Consider the following 23,751-nt stretch of genomic DNA (forward strand, 5'->3'; position numbering starts at 1 on the left):
TCTTTTATATTTAAGATATCTTTTTCCATTTGCATTATCATAGGAGAAATACATAGATGCTGCTTCAGAGTTAATTGTATATACGTACTTCTTTTCTGCCTCAGAAGATGTGGTTCCTGAGGTAATATTTAATATCTGATTTAATGATAATAATTTATTCTTAAGAATTATGATTTGATTTTACATGTCAGATTTATTCATAATGTTGTCTGAAAAGAAATTTTTTCACTATTGATGTCAGACTGTTTATAATTCATGAACCCACACTCATGGCACTTAGAGATTTTGATTACATTAGGGACTTTTTTTTCTCTGTGAAGTAATACTAGTAAGCAATGATATATAAATCAAACCCCCAAAGACGTTTTTAAGTATTAAGTTCTATGTATCCTGCAAATACAGCCTTTTCCTGGTTCCTTACACCAACATCAAATAAATAAATATTACAAAAACAAGATTTCAGAGATGCCACCAAAAAGTAAATGGACAGCATGAGAGTTAGGATATGTAGGGGTAGACAATTGATTTACATTTTTGGTCCAAAAATAAAGAAAGAAAGGGAGGTATGTCTAAGTAGAAATATTTGAATTGAAACCTGCCTCATGCAGGTCTGTGGATAGAACGTATCAGAAACAAGGAGGAGATAGTACAAGACAAGTACAAGTACATCCCCAAGACAAGAGCATGCCTTAAATACTTGAGAAACAACACAATAGCCAGTGATCCTGTAGTACTGTGAGAAGGGGTTAGAAGCAAGCAGAGGACAGTTCTGTTGTGTATATCATACTGTGTATGAGGAGGTTGAAGTTCATAAGGAACTCAAGTCTGTTCATTTGAAAATGCTTAGAGCACAGTGCAGTGGACAGTGTGAAAGTAGGTTCAGAGATCAGTGACCTTTGGGCTTAAGAGTCAATAAGCGGGAGAACATGAAATAACTTAGTGCTCCTTTAGCACAGTGGTTCTCAACCTTCCTTATGATGCAGTGCTGTAATATAGTTCCTCATGTTGTAGTAGCCCCCAACCATAAATTTTCATTGCTACTTCATAACTGTAGTTTTGGTACTGTTATGAACCATAAAATGTAAATATCCGATATGGAGGATATCTGATATACAACCCCTGTGAGATAGTAGTTCATCCCCAAAGGGGTCGCAGCCCATAGGTTGAAAACCACTGCTTTCTTACATATCTAGGTTTTTATATTATAAATGGAATTCTGAAATAATTTCAAAATGAATGTCAATCTTTGCCAGTCTAAACCCACTCTAATTTTCCTAGTTTGGTGTAAGACATTATTTTTCAAAGCAGATCATGTTCATACCCTTAATTTGTCATGTCTCCTTTTTTAGATGTAACTATTAATTTTTGTATTTATAGTCAGATCCATTTTTAGCACACAGGTGTGTGATTTTTAACAAATGCAAATAGTTGTTTAACCACCACCTCTGGAAGTTGTAGAATTACCTAGACAGGATGTTGTATAACTGGAGGCAGAGGCAGGAGCTCAAGTCCAGCCTATGCTACATGAGACTTTATATTTAAAAAGAAAAAACTGAAAACATGGAGAATAGTCCCTGCACCCATGTAAATGTGATAGCAAACATCTAGAAGAGAGAAAGAGATGGATCTGGATTATCTGCTTTAAGCCCTTCCAGGAGTGGCCACTTTATTCCTTTGAAAGGGAGCAATGCCTCATACTGAAAATAGAAACTTCATATCATTTTGGTGGGTGGGTGTCTAAGAGCTGGGGGATCTAGTCATGGTTGAAAGCTTTTTTTCACTATCTGAGGTAGTTCTTTTTATGACATGTAATTTTTAGTCACAATGCAGCATTATCATAAAGTCATTTATCATATTGCTTGCATGCTGATGTATACCTGAATTCCTTTATTTATTGTTATTTTCATGTTTCATGTACTCATGCGTAATTGCCTAGCCAAATTATTTGTCATCTAATTGTCATAATTTTACTCTTTGGAAATACATACAAAATAGAAGGAGGTTCTTTTAGGTGATTCCTTATGAATGACAGTTGTGTTTTAAAATGCAGTTTGGAGAGTACTTGTTACCTAATGTCATTCATAATTAACCTGTCGGTAGATACTGTCATAGGCTTTATGTTTCTAGAATAAGGCAGTTGACCCTAGATGAAGTGGTGAGTGGTGGGGCGTGACATCCTTAGGTCAGCTATTGAAGCTTTGGTCCTGCTGTCTGTCCTGTGCTCCAGAATCCATTCCATCCTTTCCTACTCAGAATGCTGTTCATGGTCTTTTAGAAACTCTTAAAAGTAGTCCTTGGTTTTTCTCATATCAAGCAGTATGCTTCCAGAGAGGTATCTGATATAAAATTTAGATATAAAATTCAGATATAAAATTTAGCTGAATTTAAAATTGTACTCTTTTTAGTCTTTGTTGTTGTTGTGAGTGTTTTTCCTAGTTTTCTTTCAGTGCTTTTGAAATTGTGATTACTAATGGAATTGCTAGTGTTAAACGTATGATTTTCTGCAGTACGTGACACTGAAGGAGATGCCTGCTGTGCTTGTTTTCAAAGATGACACTTACTTTGTTTACGATGGTAAGTTCCAAAGTTTTAACTCATATAAAGCCTTTCATAATTAGAATATTGTTATAAGGAGGCATTTACAAAAGATTTTGTAAGCACTACCAGTGTCGCCTTTGATAGAGTAATCTTTTAACCCTTCAGTAGTTTTCCACTCAGTGTACTTTCATCCCTAGTTGCTGCCAGTGATTTTGTGTGCATGAGCGTGCATGTGTGTGTGTTTGTGTGTGAAATTATTTGCCACCTTAAGAAATAAGCTGTATTCTATTTCTATGCATTAAAATGTTCAGACTTAATTTTAGGAGGATAGTTAACTTTCATCGTACAGAGATAAAAGAAAACATACTCAGCAGAATGAAACCTTTATACCCTGTTTAGGTTATTTCTCCCCCTCTGTCAGAAAACATTTCCTAAAAGTGAACATTTTATTTTATTTAAATTTTATTTTGGTATCTTTCATACATCATAAAAAGAATGACATAATAAAAACCTAATACTCAGTAATAAAAATGGTTAACAGAACCTTACTGCAGTTGCTTCAGTTTTATTGTTTCTCTTTTGAAGCATTTCAAAGCAAATCCTAATGGCATTTTGTCACTGTTTCATTAATCTTTTGTTTTTAATGTGGGCTATGTGTTTTTAGGTAACCTCTCAGTTATTAGACTACTGAAGAAAAAAAGTATTTTCATTGTTTTAGTCAAGGAACATGTTATTCTGATAATTCAACTGAGAATACTAAGCATCTCTATTTTTTACTGTGTTTAATTGAAACTGATTTAAGTTCCTGATATATAATTGTCATTACTGTATGCTATAAATTACTATACCTTAGGTGTGTTCTATTACTTAGTACAATACAATGACTACTTACTATTGTATTGTTATTTTTATCCTTTAAATGATTTATGCAGTGGATAGAATGGCAGAGAAATAAATGTCATGCATCACTAAAACATTAGCTAAGGAGATTTATGAACAACAAGGCTGTTCATAGGCTCATTCATTCAGGAGATAGTTATCGAATGTTTACAATTATCACCAAGCAGTCAAATGAACTTGAGAGGAAAGAGAGAAAGGAAACTATATATGTGTCTTTGCCTACCATCTTCTTGACTATGGAACTGCTAGCAGTACTGCTCACTGTATACTTGGCCACTGTAGCTATTTTATGTATTTTTAAAGTGGTTTTTTTCTCCCAAGTTAAGATCTAGCAGTATCTAGATTTGGCCATCAAATCTCTTATTCTAGTTCTGCTAAGAGGTTGGTAACTTAGAGAGCTACAGTTACCTTTGATTCTTTTTGGAAATTAAACACACACACACACACACACACACACACACACACACACACACACACACACACACACACACAACCTGCTGACACTTGTCTAGATTTATATATATTCTTTGTGCCTGCTCAAAGAAAGTCCCTCTTCTTTCACCTCACTTCTACTTGAGATGTCTTTTGTGCTTGAGAAAGAAGTAGTAGGTGCAGTTCCTGAGGGTATTGTACATGACCAGCTTTGTTGCTAAACCTTGAACCTGCCTGAATCTTTCAGGTGGACAATAGATCTCATAATACCTCAGACATTTATTCTGCTACTGATTATTTATGAATCTGGAACCTTTTGGATCCTACTATAGGGATAGTTTTTCTAAAGAGTTTTAAATTCATCACATACCATCCTTAGGAAACTTACTGTTGCCATGGAATGAAGATCCTGGCCCAGTGATCAACTTATAGGTTCAGTTTTCTAATTTCTAAATCTAGCTTTATAAATAATTTCAATTTGGCTTTTTTTTTTTTTTAATTAACTTGAGTATTTCTTATATACATTTCGAGTGTTATTCCCTTTCCCAGTTTCCGGGCAAACATCCCCCTCCCCCCTCCCCTTTCTTATCGGTGTTCCCCTCCCCACCCTCCCCCCATTGTCCCCCTCCCCCCAACAGTCTAGTTCACTGGGGGTTCAGTCTTAGCAGGACCCAGGGCTTCCCCTTCCACTGCTGCTCTTACTAGGATATTCATTGCTACCTATGAGGTCAGAGTCCAGGGTCAGTCCATGTATAGTCTTTAGGTAGTGGCTTAGTCCCTGGAAGCTCTGGTTGCTTAGCATTGTTGTACATATGGGGTCTTGAGCCCCTTCAAGATCTTCCAGTTCTTTCTCTGATTCCTTCAACGGGGGTCCTATTCTCAGTTCAGTGGTTTGCTGTTGGCATTCGCCTCTGTATTTGCTGTATTCTGACTGTGTCTCTCAGGAGCGATCTACATCCGGCTCCTGTCGGTCTGCACTTCTTTGCTTCATCCATCTTGTCTAATTGGATGGCTGTATATGTATGGGCCACATGTGGGGCAGACTCTGAATGGGTGTTCCTTCAGTCTCTGTTTTAATCTTTGCCTCTCTCTTCCCTGCCAAGGGTATTCTTGTTCCCCTTTTAAAGAAGGAGTGAACCATTCACATTTTGATCATCTGTCTTGAGTTTCATTTGTTCTAGGCATTTAGGGTAATTCAAGCATTTGGGCTAATAGCCACTTATCAGTGAGTGCATACCATTTGGCTTTTTATTTTATAGATTTGATTGCTTAAGATAGGTTATTTAACAATGTGACAGAAAGAAAAGGCACACCTTTCAGTCAGTGAGTACAATACAATCAATTAAAGATCTTTACTTTTAATAGTTTCTTCATGCCATTGTCCTGTTTCCAGAAGTATTTTAGAACTATATTTTTAATCAGGATGCAATATTTCCTGTCTGCCTAGAAAAGGAAGTATTTGACATTGAAATACAACTAATGTACTGTGTCTTGTGTGTGTGTTTAAGTTGTAGATATGAGAAAGTATAAATAAAATAAAATCTAATAAACAGGAGCAAAGAAATTACAATACAAATTACCCATAAGAACCAGGTAATAGCTTCACTAGGCTATCATTTAGGAAAATATATTTTCATTTGATCATTTTATCACTATCTTTTCAATTTTGTTGTCAAATGAATAGTCAGTCTTTAATAACTGTGTTATAATCTCTTCTTAAATTTATAAATGGACTTTCTTAATATGTTTCAAAACATATTCAGTTTTGATTTAGAGCATTTTAATTATTTTTTCATTATCCTTTGCTAATTTTAGTGATGGTATAGGAAATAATTGCTTTGTTTGTTAATCCTTTTCTACATCTGATTGAGTAGAGTAAACTACATAACAACCAGCCTAAGATTTTTTAATTATAATACTGTGTTAAGTACTTTATTTACTTTGCTAGATGGAGACATTATAACTATCTTGTACTCTGATGTATTTCCTTTGCTTTGTTTCAAGAGTATGAAGATGGAGATCTGTCCTCATGGATCAGCAGGGAGAGGTTTCAGAACTATCTTACTATGGATGGTTTCCTTTTGTATGAACTTGGAGACACAGGTAACAAGTAGATGGCCATTCCTGTTTTATTACAGAATTTTTCTTTAATTGAATACGTATCTACTGGCTCTTTTAAGGCTGCATTTCCTAACTAAGTAGACTTATGTTTGCTAGTTCTGCTTTCTAAGAATTGGGATGTATAAAGCACGGATATGCACTCTCATATGATGATCAGTGTAGCCAAAGAGAAGGCTCACTAATAAGTGATAGTGATGAGGAAGACAAGGAATGAGGGAAAGACAAAAGTCATGAGGCTGCTGGTTAAAGTGAAGCCTTCTCACCATCTCTAAGGTCTGCTGTTACTTGTGAGTGGGAATCCATCATATTGTTTATTCCTTAAGGTCATGTGGTAGAAATTGACAAAGCAAGAAAGTAAATACAAGTGTTTATTAAATAGAATATTAGTATAAATAGAAGCTTAAAAGTTATAAGAAGCATCTTTTCTTAGGGGAATATTGTATAAACTTAGACTAATTAAAAGTGGGACAACTATTAGTTGTTATCACGTGTGTCTCTTCTCATGGTTTCATGGTCATGAAGTAGAAATGCAGTTGTAGGAAAGAAATATTTGAAAACTAAGTAAAAATAAGAAAAATTAAGCACTGTCTAGTACCTGAAATATTTCAAGGAATAGTCCTTATGGACTGATGTTTTCAACAGAAAGCTAACAGTCAGTTGAAATTATATGGTTGTATTAGAGATAGATTATGCAGACTGAGATTAGGAAAAGCATCAAAATAATGTACAATGACACTATTTTTTTTAACTTAACCCTACATTTGTATTCCTGCCCCAAGTAGAATAATATTCTAGTATGTTTAGATATATAAATTCATTTAACTTTCCTCATAAATCTGAAAACCTTGCTTTCCTAAGGTAAGTGGGAGTTTCCTGAAGTTCATTAACATAGGTAATACACAGTGGTTATCTCACCTTTGTTCTCCAGGATTTGGTTCAGTGCTCAGCACATAATATCTTTAACCCACATCAGTACCACCAGAACACCACTGATCTGGTATTACATTATTCTACTCCTGAACGTTATCAGTAGGCATATGAATTACTATTTTACTTATACTTCAGTTTTATTGACAGTTTATACTTGTCATTCAGTTTTATTCTATATGCCATTATTGGTGAAATTGTAACATAAAAATTGCCACACAAAAATCATCTCCTTAGTATTACAAACTGTTGGGATTATTTTTTAGCAACAACAATTTTTAGTAAGCTTTTTAAATCAGTGTCTTCTTTATGGTGTAGCTTTCCACAAAACACTGTCAGTCTGTGGTTGCATAAATTTTAATAGAGAAATTATAGCACATTTATTATTATTTTCCTCCTAGAGGTAAAAGAAATTTATCATCTGCAATTAACTAATTCATTGGTCCAGGCTGCAAGCATTGTACAATAAGATGTTGGATTAAGGGCTAGAAAGATGGCTCAGCAGTTAAGAGCACTAACTGCTCTTCCAGAGGTCCTGAGTTCAAATCCCAGCAACCACATGGTAACTCACAACCATCTGTAATGAGATCTGATGCCCTCTTCTGGTGTGTCTGAAGACAGCTACAGTGTACTCATATATAATTAATAAATAAATAAATAAATAAATAAATAAATATCAGTCTTTTAAAAAAAGATGTTGGGTTAATTTTGTACAACACATAAATGATGATTGAAGTAAAAGTTTAGAAACATATTATGATAATTCACATTTACAGGAGATGTAATATTTGACAAGTAAGTGTAATATGAGTTATGTCATGTTCAATTTCAAGAAAATGAAAGCTATTATTCTTAATTTCAGGAAAGCTTGTGGCCATTGCAGTTATTGATGAGAAAAACACATCACTCGAGCATACCAGGTACAGTTGCTTAAAATGGATTTAAGCTTCAAATGTCATCCAGATCAGTTCTTTCTGTGATCTCCTTAGAGTATCTTTTGTCTGTAGGACCTTAGATAAGGCAACAATGTTGTAATGGGATAATTAAACTTTTTAATTGAAGAGTGAAATGTTTATATATTTCTTCTTCCATAGATTAAAGTCAATTATTCAGGAAGTTGCTAGAGATTTCAGAGACCACTTCCATAGGTATGTGTATGTGTTCTAAAAAGTTGTCTTTGTTTGAAAGGTTGTCTTTGTTTCATTTGGCATTACAGTGAGGTAAATCAAAAGTGGTAAGATAAGTTGAGGATCTCTAATCTCTAAAATTTAAATCCGACATCTAAGATGCTCTAAGGTCTAAATGCATGGACTCTGACATGACACTAAGTGGAAAATTCCACACTTGCCTTCCCATGATAGTAGTCAGAACACAAAGTCACTTTTAAGGAATTGTGTGGGGGTTGGGGATTTAGCTCAGTGGTAGAGCGCTTGTCTAGCACAAAGCCCTGGGTTCGGTCCTCAGCTCTGGGGGCGGGGGGTGGTTATGAAATTTCTTTCAGGATATGTGTATAAGATATATATGGGGGAAAATGAAATCTGTAATTAACACTTTGGTCCCTGCCCTAGGGAGCTCATTGTTCATGTGAAAATGTTCCAAACCATGAAAATTTTCAGAAATTTCAAGCACATTTGGCCCTAGGCTTTCAGATAAGACAGTCCATATCTTATACTTTGACAGGTGAATCAAGAATTAACTGACCTGGAGCTTCCGGTCAGCATGAGGATACATGCATGCCACATCTTTCAAGTTAAAGTAGCTGCATTTATAATTCATCCCATTCCTGCTTCCTGAGAGAGTTTGGCATATGTTTTATGGTAGAAAAATATATACATAAATTTGTAAATTGGAAACAATTTAAGTGACAGTCACATGTCAGGTAGATGATGGTAAAAATAACTCAAAAAAATTAAAAGAATAAAAATTCTACTTAGGATTAAGAATTTTTGCTGTATTTCACATATTTGGGTTTGTTGTTGCTATCAAAAACAGCAATAAAAACTTCTAGAAGTCATTATTTTCTTCATATTTCAAATCTACCAAAAACTCATTGTGTAGTTCTCCTGGTACATGGAATCTGACTTTTCTGAGTGGTCCTATTTCATAGTAAATCAGCTTTCCTAGTATTTTACTTGTAGCACATTTCTTTCCTGCCTTTTAAGCATGGTTGCTACAATGAGGTGAAATGTCCAGTTTGTTGTTGCTGCTCCTGTACTTGCTTATCAGTAGAACATACTCTTATTAAATATCATAGGGATTTCCATGTTCATTGTTGAAAGTTTATATGCTTACCAATTTCTAGTTTGTATTGTGTCCCTTTTTTCTTTTAATCTAATATTGTGCTCTTTCTCTTCTTTCTCTTTGTTGTTGCTATGTTTCAAAGAGATTTTCAGTTTGGCCATATGGATGGAAATGACTATATAAACACCTTGCTGATGGAGTAAGTAAAGTGTTGATGATTTTGATAGCAATTTTTCCACGTTGATATCTCTTAATTTTTTTTTTTTTAGATTTATTTATTTATTATATATAAGTACACTGTAGCTGTCTTCAGATACACCAGAAGAGGGCATCGGATCTCTTTACAGATGGTTGTGAGCCACTATGTGGTTGCTGGGAATTGAACTCATGACCTCTGAAAGAGCAGTCGGGTGCTCTTAACCGCTGAGCCATCTCTCCAGCCCGATATCTCTTAATTTTGAGAGATAGAGAGTGACTTAATTAGCTGGAAAAAACATACCAAAAACTACTTGTCATTTTCTGGTGCTAACATTCTCCCATTATATGTCTTATTTTATTTTATAAATCCTGAATTTTGAATTCATTGAGATTTAATTATATTATTTTTTTCTAAAATTTTGTTTAGATTTAATTATTTTATATATATGAGTGTTCTATCTGCATGTATACCTGATTACCAGAAGAGGGTATCAGATCACATTATAGATGGTTGTGAGCCACCGTATGGTTGCTTGGAATCAAACTACATCTGGAAGAGTAGCCATTGCTCTTAACAGCTGAGCCATCTCTGTAGCCCCAGAGATTTAATTTCATTCTTTAGTGTAGAAGATAATTTGTCACTTCATTATAACTTAGTGTTCTCAAATCATTCTACAATATGTAGTATCTGTAGTTTTTATAATATGAACTTTAATAATTTTAAAAATTATGGGCTGGTGAGGCACTTGCTCACAGGCCTGGCAACTTGAGTTTAATCCCTATATAGAGACCCAATTCCTGAGGGTTGGCTTATTTCCACATATAATTATTGATACTTGAAGTAATTGACACTGGTATTTTTTCAACTTTTAAAATTCATTAATAGGTTGATACCAGTGTAGAATAAATTTTAGTTATTTTTATCCCCATTCCCCCCAATTTTCTCCCACATTTCCCTCTGAAACACTTCTGCCCAATATGTCTGGCCCAACTTAATATGAGTTATTTGCATGAGTATATGAGTAGGTTATTGCCTGGAACATTTATAACATCAATGAAGAAAATGATAACCTCCTGACCCAACAGCTATTAACTGCCAATAATCACACAGGGAGGGATAGGACTTCATAGCCCCTACCACCACGCCCCTCCCCTGCCCAAAACATGGTACAATCTTGACAGACTCAGATGCAGATAACTATGAGTTCATACTTGCAATAGCTGTACTGTGTGCAGAAGTCAACTTTTTTGCTGCACATTTCCCTGTTCTCTCTCTCTTTTTATCTCCTTTCCCTGTTTCCCTTCTGGAAACCACCTATCCCATCCCCCCCACCCCCTTCTATGAGGGTGCTCCCCCATCTACCACTTTTCTCCCACCTCCCCACCTTGGCATTCCCCTACAGTGGGGCATCAAGCCTTCACAAGACAAACAGTTTCTCCTCCCATTGATGCCCGACAAGGTTATCCTTTGCTACATAAGCAGCTGGAGCCACCAGTCACTCCATGTGTACTCTTTGGTTGGTGGTTTAGTCTCTGGGATCTCTGGGGTGTCTGGTTTGTTGGTATTGTTGTTCTTCCTATGGGGTTGCAAACCCGTTCAGCTACCTCAGTCCTTTCTCTAACTCCTCCATTGGGGACCTCATTCTCAGTCCCATGGTTGGCTGAGAGCATCTGCCTCTGTATTTGTCAGGCTCTGGCAGAGTCTTTCAGGAGACAGCTATATCAGGTTCCTGTCAGCATGCACTTCTTGGCATCTACAATACTGTCTGGGTTTGGTGACTGCATGTATATGGGCTAGATCCCCAGGTATGACAGTCTCTGGATGGCCTCTCCTACAATCTCTACTCTACAGTTTGTCTCCATATTTCCTCCTGTGAGTATTTCTGTTCCCCCTTCTAAGAAGGGCTGAGGCATCCACACTTTTGATCTTCCTTCTTGAGCTCCATGTGGTCTATAAGTTGTACCTTGTGTATTCTGACCTTTTGTGCTAATATCCACTTATCAGTGAGTGCTTAACATGTGTGTTCTTTTGTGATTGGGTTCCCTCACTCAGAATGATATTTTCTAGTTCCATCCATTTGCCTAAGAATTTCATGAAGTCATTTAATATCTGAGTAGTACTCCATTGTATAAATGTACCACATTTTCTGTATCCATTCCTTGGTTGAAGGACATCTGGGTTCTTTCCAGCTTCTGGCTGCTATGAGCATAGTGGAGCATGTGTCTTTGTTATATGTTGGAGCATCTTTTGGGTATGTGCCCAAAAGGAGTGGTATATCTGGATCCTCAGTTACTACTCTGTCCAATTTTCAAGGAACTGCCAGACAGATTTCCACAGTGGTTATGCCAGCTTGCAATCCTACAAACAATGGAGGAGTGTTCCTCTTTCTTCACATTCTCGCCAGCATCTGCTGCCGCTGAGCAGCAGATCTTAGCCATTCAGACTGGTGTGAGGTGGAATCTCAGGATTGTTTTGATTTGCATTTCCCTCATGACTAAGGATGTTGAACATTTCTTTAGGTGCTTCTTAGCCATTCGATATTCCTCAGTTAAGAATTCTTTCTTGGGGGCTGGAGAGATGGCTCAGCGGTTAAGAGCACTGACTGCTCTTCCAGAGGTCCTGAGTTCAATTCCCAGCAAGTACATGGTGGCTCACAACCATCTGTAAAGAGATCTGATGCCCTCTTCTGGTGTGTCTGAATAAAGTGATAAATAAATCTTTAAAAAAAAAAAATTCTTTCTTTAGCTCTCTATTTTTTTAATAGGGTTATTTGATTCTCTGGAGTCTAACTTCTTGAGTTCTTTGTATATATTGGATATTACATCTATTGCATGTAGGATTGGTAAAGATCAGTTGCCATTTTGTTCTATTGACAGTGTCCTTTGCCTTACAGAGCCTTTGCAATTTTATGAGGTCCCATTTGTCAATTCTTGATCTTAGAGCATAAGCCATTGGTGTTCTGTTTCCCCTGTGCCCATGTGTTTGAGGCTCTTGCCCACTTTTTCTTCTACTTTGAGTGTATCTGGTTTTATGTGGAGGTCCTTGATCCACTTGGACTTGAGCTTTGTACAAGGCAATAAGAATGGATTGATTTGCATTCTTGTACATTCTGACTTCCAGTTGAACCAGCACCGTTTGTTGAAAATGCTGTCTTTTTTCCACTGGATGGTTTTAGCTCCTTTGACAAAGATCAAGTGACCATAGGTGTATGGATTCATTTCTGGGTCTTCAATTCTATTTCACTGATCTATCTGCCTGTCTCTGTACCAATACCATACAGTTTTTATCACTATTGCTCTATAATACAGCTTGAGGTCAGGGATGGTGATTCCCCCGGAAGTTCTTTTGTTGTTGAGAATAGTTTTTGCTATCCTGAGTTTTTGTTATTCAAAATTAATTTGCAAATTGCCCTTTTTTAACTTTATGAAGAATTGGATTGGAATTTTGATGGGGATTGCATTGAATCTGTAGATCGCTTTTGGTAAAATGGCCATTTTTACTACATTAATCCTGCCATCCATGAGCATAGGAGATCTTTCCATCTTCTGAGATCTTCTTTGATTTCTTTTTCCACTTCCATCCCCCTTGCCAATTGTTCCCCAAATTACCATAAAGTTTTAGTACCAAAAGAAAAAAATACAGAACAACAATTCATATATTTCTTATTGCCCATTTATTGTTTATAGAAGTTATAAGGTTGATCTTGTATAAATCTAAGAGAAAAGATATTCTGTATAATCCTATAATAGAAATACAGTTTTTGCAGTATGTATGATAGGAACTTTGATAAGACCATTTTTTTAAATCTTTTGCAGTGAGTAGATAGATTTATTTAAAAATAGTTTTGCAACATTATGCAGCAGTTTTGTTTCAATAACATAATCTGAGATGATAGTATCTAACAGTGAACATTTAATAAATAGTTTAATCAGTTGTGAAATAGAAGGTCTGAGCTCAAATTACAGTCACAAGATCATAATGAACTTAAGTTGTTAGGTTTGAAGGGTATGATAAGTTTTGGCTTTTTGGGTTTTTTTTGGGGGGGGGGAGTTGTCTCTGACAAATACCTGAGGGAAACATTTTAAAGGAGGTAAGTTTTATTTTGGGTCCAGTTTATAAGTCTCAGACAATGTTAGTGGATTCCATTGGTTTTGGTTTAAATGAAGCAGAGCATCATGGCAGTGGAATGTGTGGCTGATACTCCTCACCTTAGGTGACTAAGAAGTAAAAGTAGAAGAAGAAAAAAAGGAAGCAAGATAAACCATCAAGTGCACGTTGCCAGTCACATCTAGCTAGGCTTAAACTGTTGAAGATTCCCTGCTTACAAGGATAATATCACCAGCTGGGGACCAAGCCTTCTACACATGAGCCTGTCCAGGCCACTTCATATTCAGGCTATAACAATAGGGCTTTCTGTGCTAGGATGTGATCCTCTTTGATGAATGTTTAAGTACATTGGAAAATATATGTATCCTGTTGTTTGGTAGAGTGACAGTAGACTAGAGATTTCACAATAGTGTTTATTCACCTTGTATATGTTTGCTCAAAATATAAAAGATGTCATTCTGAATGTTTAGCTTGAATATTCTCCTGTAATTGTATGAAAGTTAGGAATTATTGGTTTCCATATTTTATAAGAAAAAAATTTGCATGTAAGAAGCTAAATTTCTGGACTAACACCTGGCAATGTTGAGAGAAAGTGCCAGAAACAAACAGTATGGGTCTAGAGACTATCTTCCTGCCTATCTGGGTTTCTGAGTAAGGTAGGGCTAAACGTTATTAGTATTCCATATAATGCTATTAAGAAATTTATAATTTGCAAAGCATAAATTTTATTCTCATATTTAATCACTGTTATTCAGGTGTTGATTTTTAGAATATTTTCATACAATCTTGCATAATGATTAATTTTATGCAAACTTTGAACGGTTCCTGTAGACCACAGTGGTAAAGATATTAAAAATCTGTACCTCCTGTACAAACTGTAGCTCCTAAGATATAAATGAGCAGTAAGGTATTCGTTATTGCTGTGCTTAATATGAGTTTTGATTTCTTTCTTTTTTTTTTCTAGCGAGTTGACGGTCCCAACCATAGTTGTACTGAATACTTCAAACCAACAGTACTTTTTGCTAGATAGACATATTAAGGATGCCAGCGACATGGTCCAGTTCATTAACAGCATTTTGGATGGTACAGTACCAGTAAGTGATTCAGATCCATTTCAGAGGGATAAAAGGGAGGAGGCAGAGGAGAAACTAGCAGTCCTTCACCTTTGATCCTGAAAAGAAAAGGTATTCACTGCCTGGGGGGAAAGGAATCCACTTCAGCCCACTGCTTTCTCCTGTCTCAGTCAGCCACAGGTGCAGATGTCCCTCAAAGCCGTATTTGAGATACCTTTGCTTGCACAGTAATGGGAAAAGTGTTCTTAGCCTCTGGTGTGATATTAAGAGATATTAAGAGATTGTGATGTGGGGTAGTGCTTTTTAGAGACTTTATCTGGCACTAAATACACTTTTGGGTCAGTTGAATTAAGGACAACGGAAATAAGTTACCAGAAATTATTTTTTATTTCCTAATAAAAACTGTGAACAATCACAGTTTTTTAACCATCAAGAAATGTTTTGAGAGTCAGAGGTCCAGCAAAGAGTTCTAAAAGTAATCAGGCAAGAGAATTGTCATAAAGACTATACGATTTTAATTTTCTTATTGTAGTATTTCTCAACCTAAGGTACAATTCATATTAACAGTTATAAAAACCTGCTAAGGTGTGACCAGCACACATCTTAATTAAGTGGAAAAAAATTGAGAAGGATCTTTGTTGCTTCAATGATAATTTAATTACCATTATCTTACATTTTTGTTTTAAGTTTTATACAAACTTTGAAAAGTCAGTATTGCATACCTATCATGGTTTAAAGTCAGTAAATTTGGGAAACTCCCTTAGTTACATAAGTAAGTAGCAATATGGTACTATGTAGAAATAGTATTTTTGATTGAAAGAAATTCAGTTGTAGTGGTGAGAGCCCTTTTGTAAAACCTAACCAGACTTTTATAACAGATTTCATTGGTCCTGTAGTTTAACAATTCAAAGAATAGGCCAGACTTCTGGGATAGTTAGATGCCAGGGTTTGATATCCCCAGGAACTTTTCTCTGCTTCTCAGCACTCCCTGTTGAGCTCTGTCTGCATGAGGATATTTTTAAGTAGTAGAAAGTTTCTCCCTCAATGTGGCTAAGCAACGGAGGAAAACCCAAAGCTTGTCCAAGCCTGGGGAGGGTGGGCCTGCTTCAGCAAGCTACAGGATCATGAGTAAAAGCAGAATGAATGTTTAGAGTATGTTAACATGATAAGATGGGAATATAAGACAAAAGAGGGTATAAATATTTACCATAAATTTGAGGGGTTACATATGTAATATTTTATAAGTCAACTTTTACCTCCTGTTACATGATTATGTAACATAAAATGAACTACTAATATGTGCATAACATGTTTTGTTCTTATTAAATTGAAGGCCCAAGGAGGTGATAGCATTTTTCAGAGATTGAAAAGAATAGTATTTGATGCCAAATCTACAATTGTGGTAAGTTCTGACAGTTAATTTGGTGTCTTCAATAGTTGAAAAATTTGGGGTTCTCAATCTGCTCTCTCTTTGTACTTGCTTTCTTTCTTTTGTACTTTATTTCTTTAAATGGCTGACTTAAATTGTAGAATTAAAATGTGACCATAACTCTCTAACAGCTCCTTCCTTCATTTGTTCTTCCCACCTGTCTTGCTAGCAGCTCTATGCTGCTTTTTATTTGTTGAGGCCAAAGCCACCATGAAAATGTGCTAGCCTTCTTTATTGATAAAGGAGCAAATTTGAGTAATCTGAATGAACCCATACATAGCATCCGTCTATTTATCAGTCACATTCATTTTCTTTTTTCCACCCAAATGGATTGGCCACTTGGTATTTTGTCCACCAGCTGCCCTCATTTTCACCCAAGTCCACACCTTCTCTCAGCAGTCTACACAGTGTCACAACAGCCATCAGTTCCGAGCACTTAACCCATGAATACATCTTATGGTAAAACTGATTCAGTAAAATTATTTTTCTGAGAACTGAGGAAATAGCACATAACATAAAATTAACTAGTAAGTTAATGTGGCTTTGCTAATAACAACATCACTCATGTTAAAATGTCATGTGAAGAGTAAATGGCTCTATTGAGAGCTGGTACCTTTTTGCAAGACCCAAGTTTACTTTCCAACACACAATCTCCTCCTTCTCCTCTTCCTCTTCTTCCTCCTCCTCTTCCTCCTCCCCCTCCCCCTCCTCCTCTTCTTCCTCCTCCTTCTCATATATATCCCACCTAAGAGACTATTTGGTTACTTTTCCTGTTGCCCATTGCCAATTCTGCACATATGCACACCCACTTATGAGTATAGAGTTTTTGTTTAGTCTTTAACATGGTAGGAATTACTCGGGTATTGTCATTAAGTCATTGAAACTGAGTTCAATAGCAGTGAGGGGAATCTGTTATGGCCTTAAATTTATATCATGTGTTTCATGTCAGAATTCCATTCAAATGCAATTGTATTCTCTCCCCACAGTCTATATTCAAGAGCTCTCCACTTATGGGCTGCTTTCTTTTCGGGCTGCCACTGGGTGTCATCAGTATCATGTGCTATGGAATCTATACAGCTGACACAGATGGAGGCTATATAGAAGAACGATATGAAGTGTCCAAAAGTGAAATGGAAAACCAGGAACAGATAGAAGAGAGCAAAGAGCAGGAATCCAGCAGTGGAGGGTCTCTAGTGCCTACTGTGCAAGAGTCCAAAGATGTATTAGAAAAGAAGAAAGATTGAGACTTCACAGATAAAAAATATTTGATAGAATTTCAAGTTATTAAAGAGTATTTATTGAACTTAGAGATTTAATCATGATCTATTTACAGAAGAGAACATATTCTTTGTATTTTGCTAATAACAACTGCATGAATTAAAATAATCTTTCCATAAGTAGGAAGCTGTTTGGAACAAAGTGATGAACAGTTTGTTCAAAACAAAGCCAGATCATTGTATCACTTACCTTACAGATCCGTTCTGTGCACACTTCTCTATGTGCATGTTCTATGACAAAGTTAAGAAGCTCGGACAGAATATTAAATTGCCCGTTAATGTGGAAGATGTGTTTTTTGCAAAGAGAAATAGTACTTTCACCTACTATATTAATTCTCCTATATTTTGGATAAAATTTATATAAACAAATAAAGTCTTTAAAATTTAGACATTTTAAGAACTGTTAACTTTTTCCGTGTATCAAATTTAAGGTTCTGAGTTTGAAACTAGTAATTTTATATATAGCATAGTGATTTTATTTTACTAGTTGTTTTTAAAGGAGAAATGTTACTTTTTTACTTATACTCTGTTGCATTATTATGATATTGGCATATGGTCCCATGAAGTGGGGGAAGAATCTTGTAATTGACCTTTTAAAATGACCGCTGGTATGCGGGGAGTGATGGCTTCAGCTTTTACCTATGCTGTTTAGAAGAGTGCACTGTCCACCACTGGAGGAAGGAGTGGCCCTCCTAATATATCTTGATTTTAGCCAAAGCAGCCTAGTATTTTGTTTTGTTTTTATTTTATAGCTTCTAGTATTTCTATTAATTCAGAATGTTTTCGGAAGTAATAGAAATCATGTTTTTATGATATGTAAACTAATAATTAAAATTTACTGCCACACCTCTATTGTGGAAGGCCATAACATGTTCACAGTACAATCAACATGTTCAACTCAGATGTCACAAACAAAGGGAGAGATCCTAATTCCCTTCTCTAGACCCAGCCTTGCCTCTTTGACAGTCACAACCTCTGTCTTTCATCAGAATGCAGTCATGCCTCACAGTGGGTGTTTGTGATAATATGTTTACTACAGATCAGTTTGTTAATTTTGAAGCTTTCACGTTATCTAATCTCAGAATTTTTATTAGCTAATGTTTAGGTCCTATTCTTTGAGTATTCTAGAGTTTGTTGAAAGGATCCGCTGAACATTTACAAACATGGTTTGTAGCACTAACTCTGAAGTTACTTGGGGCTTCTGCTTTGGTTGCCAAGGGAGCTTCTGGTTTCTGATGCAATACTAATCAACATTGCATCATATTAATGAATTAAAACATGTATATCTATAGAGCAAGAGAATTGCTAATCATAGTCTGTGTCCAAATATTCTTTTTATATTTAAAAGCAACCATTTTTAATATTTAATCACCCATCATTAACTTTATGGATAATGGTGTACGTATGTAGTCATGGGGAATGTTCAGAAAATAAAAGAATATTTTCAGGTGGAAACTGGAGATAAGCACTGTTAAAATTACTGTAACAAACTCCTCCATAGAATAAAGATGACTCTTTGGGAAAGTTCATGGTAATGGTCCCAATGGTCAAGCCTTTTTGCAGGAGAAAAGCCTGAAGTCCATATGGATGCCTCATTAATGATAATATGTGGTGAAGAGAGAGACATAAAGAAATAGGAAGTACCACTATTACATTTATTACTGTTTATCACTACCAAATGTTAAATGTATTTTGTCTTGTCAATCATCCTTGTAAATAAGTTCTCAGTAGGAAAAAAGAGTAAAGCACAGCTTTGCATTAATAAACATATGCACAGAGGTAATTCATTGTATCCTGTAATAGTTTTCTTTTTGAATGAGTGCTTTGGTTCTCTGTTGTGAAACAACTTTATATTGATCCTCATATTCTATTTGTACTTTTAAAATGTGCATCAGGGGAAAGAACGTGTAAGTGGTTTGTAAGTAAATAGTTTTATTTCTTTTTGAATTAAACTTTTAATTTTTACATGTTTCTTCTTGAGGATATTATTTGCATTATTAGATTGCTCACATAAAAAAAAACTTAAAATTTGTTCACTCATGTACTTTTCTTTTCAGTGTGTTATCAGAGTACCGTTTGCTTATCAGGAGAACATACTTTAGAATCAAGGCAGCTCTATTCATAATCTAGGAAAAGGTCGATCCTCTAATTCCCTTGGTTAAATACCAGAAATAGAATCCTTTCAGGAAATTGGGATTCTACCTTTCCTTTCATGTGTCAAGTTCTGATTTCTGAAATTCAAAATTATAGCTCATTGGTGCTCTACCAACATTTAAGAGTATTTCAGAGAATGTGCATTTAAACATGCCCAACATCCTCAGCACCTCTGTCCCGAAATCTCTCTTTGTTGTGTTTATCAATATTTTTGTAGTTTCTTTTGTTTGAAATGTCTTTGAAATTAATTAGATCTAGAGGTTTTTACTCAAAGGACTTCTGAAACCTGGTTTAGAAATAATGTAAAAGATGCCAAATGAGTAAAGGTGATGGAAAGGTCTCTTGAAGAGCTGAAGCAGTCATGAATGTTGTTTCTGTTTACTCAGTTTTATTGCCCATGATGTTTCTAATGTTGACTTGGTAGGTAGCTCTAAATTTTAAGAAAAGAATAATTCCAGCATTGGTATCACAGAGGCAGGCAGATCTCTGTGAGTTCGAGGCCAGCCTGAAATGCAGAGTGAGTTCCAGGACAGCCAGGGCTACAGAGAAACCCTTTCTTGGGGAAAAAAATATATACATTTTTCATCAGTCTTTCATGATGAAATGAACAGAGGGGAAAAAAAATCACTCAGCTATTCTTACGTAGAAATTGTTAAACAAGTGTAAGATATTAACACTTAAACGACTGAGTTTGCAATTTTATTTTTACAAATATATATTTTTTCTGAATGTATAAGTCCCAAGAATGAGGAGAATAATAATAATGACGATAATAAATTTTCTAGTTTGGACTAAGTTATAATGGTTTTTGAAAGTTTTTATTACTACTAACTTGTTTAATTGTGATACTCTGCCTTATACACCAATTGGAAACCTTTGTTTTTCTAAAATAAAATAATTAAAAACATCATTGCATAATTGCTACCTTTAATATGTTTTTCAGAAGTTTGCCACATGACCAATCTCTAAACAAACTCAGAAGCTACAACTATTATTCCACACAGTACTTTCCTTTTATTAAGGCATAGTTTATTTATAATTACAGAAACACAATTTTAGATTTTAAGCAGGCTTGGAAGTGAATTGTAGCTTAGTTCCTTATACCCAAAACATCTCTTGGTCTAGTTTTAATTGTATAAAACCTAATATGTTTTTTAAACATTTCTTTTTAAAAGGATACCTCAACTTTTCTACAAAATTTAAAGTGTGGTGGATTTGAATTTTGTATTAATAAATTATGATCCTGGACACCATACTCTCCTGACCTCTCACTTTGTTATCAATGAACAGAGGATTTAAAGCCTTAAAATGGAGTGCGGGTGGAAGGCACTGTTTGCATTTGATTTTTAATTATTTAAAAGAGTATACATTATGAAAACATTAAATTAAAAGAGTATTACATTAAATAAAAGAGTATACATTATGAAAACATAAGTTTTATGCAAGTGTTAATTTTTAAATTTCTTACATCAAAGAGATGTGTTTTCATGAGATGACAGGAACAAGAATAACAAGTGAGCCCAAAATATGAACTTACACTTGATTTACAGGTTATGAGCGGAGACTGCTCAGCTGTGTGAGGGAGGCGCCCTCCGTGTTGGGTGAATGGGTAGAGCACCCTCTATATAAGACTCTGGTTTTACGTCATAGTTTATGTTCTTGCTCCAGCTTTGTGAAGATAGAGAAGCCAGCTAACCTCTCTGTAGTTTGAGGATAATGCCACCTATCTCTAAATTACAAAGATTAGATGAATTCATGACTGGCACACATCCACAGCTCTAACTAACATTTAACTTAACTGACTTCTCACTTCATTTAGAATCCTATCATTGACCTCAGGGAGAAGGGAACAATTCAGTGTCATGTGAAGTCCTGATATGCTTAATATTTGCGAAATTTTTTAATTCTAGCATTTTATATAGTGACAGGAAATATTTTAATAATAAAATTAAGTACAAATACTTAGGTTTAGTTACCTGTGAAAATTCTTAGGCCTTTGTGCTTTTTAAATGAAAATGATTACACACAAAGTGTAACTAACCAGATATTAACATATGTGAATATCTTATTTAAACTTCTATGCGATGTAGGCAGTTAGAGGTAGGTATATCACTGGAGGTGAGGGGTGAGGCTTCCAAAGCTGTGGATCAGGGTGTTGCTCTCAGGTACTTCTCTAGCACTATGCCTCTGTGCCTGCCACCATGCTCCCTGTGAGGATGTCTCCTGAAGCTGTAGGCCAAGCCCCTGGTTAAATGCTTTCTTTTTTAAAAGTTGACATGGTTATATTGTTTCATTACAGTAATGATGACCCTAGGATGGTCTTGTTCTGCCTCTGTCTGGGAGAATACTTTGGACAGGTGAGCTGGGGAAGTGGGTAGAGAACAGATTCCCATATAGAAGTACAGGCATTTGGAGTGCGTGTGTAGCATGATATTTGAATTGCTTTAGAAGAAAACTTGCTGAAATGACATTTTCCTGTGTTTGTGGAATAGAAGCAAAATAGTTTGTTCCGGGTGGAAGGAAATATGTAATCTAAATTGGACTGGGGACTAATGTCAAAAGTAAGTATGTGGAGGTTAGAGACATCTCACCATGTTTAAGAGCACTGGGAGCATACTGGGAACGTACGTAGTTCCAGAATATCCAGGGTCAACACTCACGTGGTTGCTCACCACATTCCGTAACTGAATGGGAGGCCGTATGAAAGAGTCCAGGGTGGACGTACCCTGAGCCTTGTAAGGAAAGAGGAGGGGAGGAGGAAGAGCCAGACCAAGAGGCCAGGAGAGTAAATGTTTGATGAAAAAGACCGGGTAACCAAAATGTTGTATTACATAAGGAAGGGCAGCCCGACACCTAGGCTAGAGGGCAGGATGTGCTAGCCCATACTCTATAACAGTAGGGACTGAGGAATGCTAGGAGAACCTGATGTGTTACTTAACAATAGGGAAAAATAAGAAGGTTGAAATTAATTATAATCTCAAAGGTTATTTTAAAAAGTTGAAACAGGGGAGGGAAAAAATAAAAAGTTGAAACAGGTTTTATAATAGTCCTATATCTTTCAGGGCTTAGACTTATGTATTAAACACACCAAGAATTACACCTTTCTTTCAGGTTGTGCCTTTTCAGACAAGATAAATACATATCTGTTAGACATAGCCACACCAGTTTGTCCAGAGGTTCTGGTTCTGTGCTGGTTGAACTAGTATAACTACAAAAATGTGGTTTCCAGTAAGTTTAGTTCCTCAACCAGATTCTTGATTGCCCTGGTCTGTGAACCTTCCAAACTAGCCACTTTGGACTTTTACTAATCATCTAAAATTGATTACCTGACTACTCATTGTTAATGTCGACTATTGTCAAAGCAGGAAGGCTATTACCCTCCTTCCTTCCTCCATTTCCGTCCTGTGACTACACTACCTTCAAAGTCGGTCAGGGAACTCAATTCTTACACAGGTCTTCAATTACCCAAAATGTGAGGGAGATTGGAGGACACTCATTCACTGGTCTCTTTTCCTTCACACTGACCAGTCAGGGCCCAGCCTGGAAGGATTTGCAGGCATGCCTTCCAGGCACAGGGTAGCAGAGACAGGATTAGGTGTACAAATGAAGTCTACACAGCATGAGGAAAGGCACACTTGAAAAATAGGAATGGAATTCTTAATGACCGGGGAACATTGGAGAGTACAAACAAATAGAACAATGATGCATAAAGAAAGTGAAATTTAAAAAGTAATACCAACAATTAATTTTTAAGAAGATAAATAAAATTGAAAAACACATAGGAATACTCTGACTTTGAAAAAGGGCAGTTCATTCCCTGGTAGAGGAAATAGCAAGATTTGATGCTGAGATCTGTAACCTGTATCAGAGAGGATTATACATATATGCATAAGACAGTCCCTTAATTGGAAATTCAATATTCACTGGCTCAAGCTAACCTACTCAAATTGTACATCCACCTATCTAGTCTATTTTCATTCAAATGTATGGATTAATACATGCTGAGAAATTGCAAAATTACTTGCATGAATCAGGTCCTTCTTAAAATGGTGACCCATGCAGCTGATGGCCTTAAACTTTAGTCTGTGATCTAAATCCTGTAAACACCTTTCTAGGGGCTAGTCAGACTGACCCAGACAAAAGGAATGCCACACACATCCCTGTCCCCGCTGAGCCAGCTCTGACCTTTGCATTAACTCAAATGTTCTTAATCTGGGCCTATTTCCTAAATCCTGGCCCAAAGCTTACTTCTTTTGTCCTGGCCAAATTCCCACCCAAGTGTCTAGAAGCGTGTGGCCCCAAAAGGCTCTCCACACTCTTTTAGATTCAGGCTCCAGGTTGTTTTGAACAGTT

The 23,751-nt window shown here is 36.0% G+C and overlaps 1 protein-coding gene across 2 annotated transcripts in view; it reads left to right on the plus strand.

Annotated features, from left to right (window-relative positions):
• The window catches only part of Tmx3 (thioredoxin-related transmembrane protein 3), a 32,889-nt gene extending 12,239 nt beyond the window's left edge, over positions 1-20,650 (plus strand). The window contains exons 8-16 of one of the 2 annotated variants that reach the window (NM_001400798.1): positions 44-121; positions 2,508-2,574; positions 5,875-5,973; positions 7,781-7,838; positions 8,013-8,066; positions 9,302-9,358; positions 14,430-14,559; positions 15,872-15,940; positions 16,954-20,650. In NM_001400798.1, the coding sequence (NP_001387727.1) occupies positions 44-121; positions 2,508-2,574; positions 5,875-5,973; positions 7,781-7,838; positions 8,013-8,066; positions 9,302-9,358; positions 14,430-14,559; positions 15,872-15,940; positions 16,954-17,211 (870 nt within the window). In that variant the 3' untranslated portion in view covers positions 17,212-20,650. The remainder of the gene's footprint in view (positions 1-43; positions 122-2,507; positions 2,575-5,874; positions 5,974-7,780; positions 7,839-8,012; positions 8,067-9,301; positions 9,359-14,429; positions 14,560-15,871; positions 15,941-16,953) is intronic. The other variant, XM_039097376.2, reaches the window with a different exon arrangement.
• Positions 20,651-23,751: the final 3,101 nt, after the last annotated feature.

Source organism: Rattus norvegicus, chromosome 18, assembly GCF_036323735.1.
Source record: "Rattus norvegicus strain BN/NHsdMcwi chromosome 18, GRCr8, whole genome shotgun sequence".
Classification (NCBI taxonomy): Eukaryota; Metazoa; Chordata; class Mammalia; order Rodentia; family Muridae; genus Rattus; species Rattus norvegicus.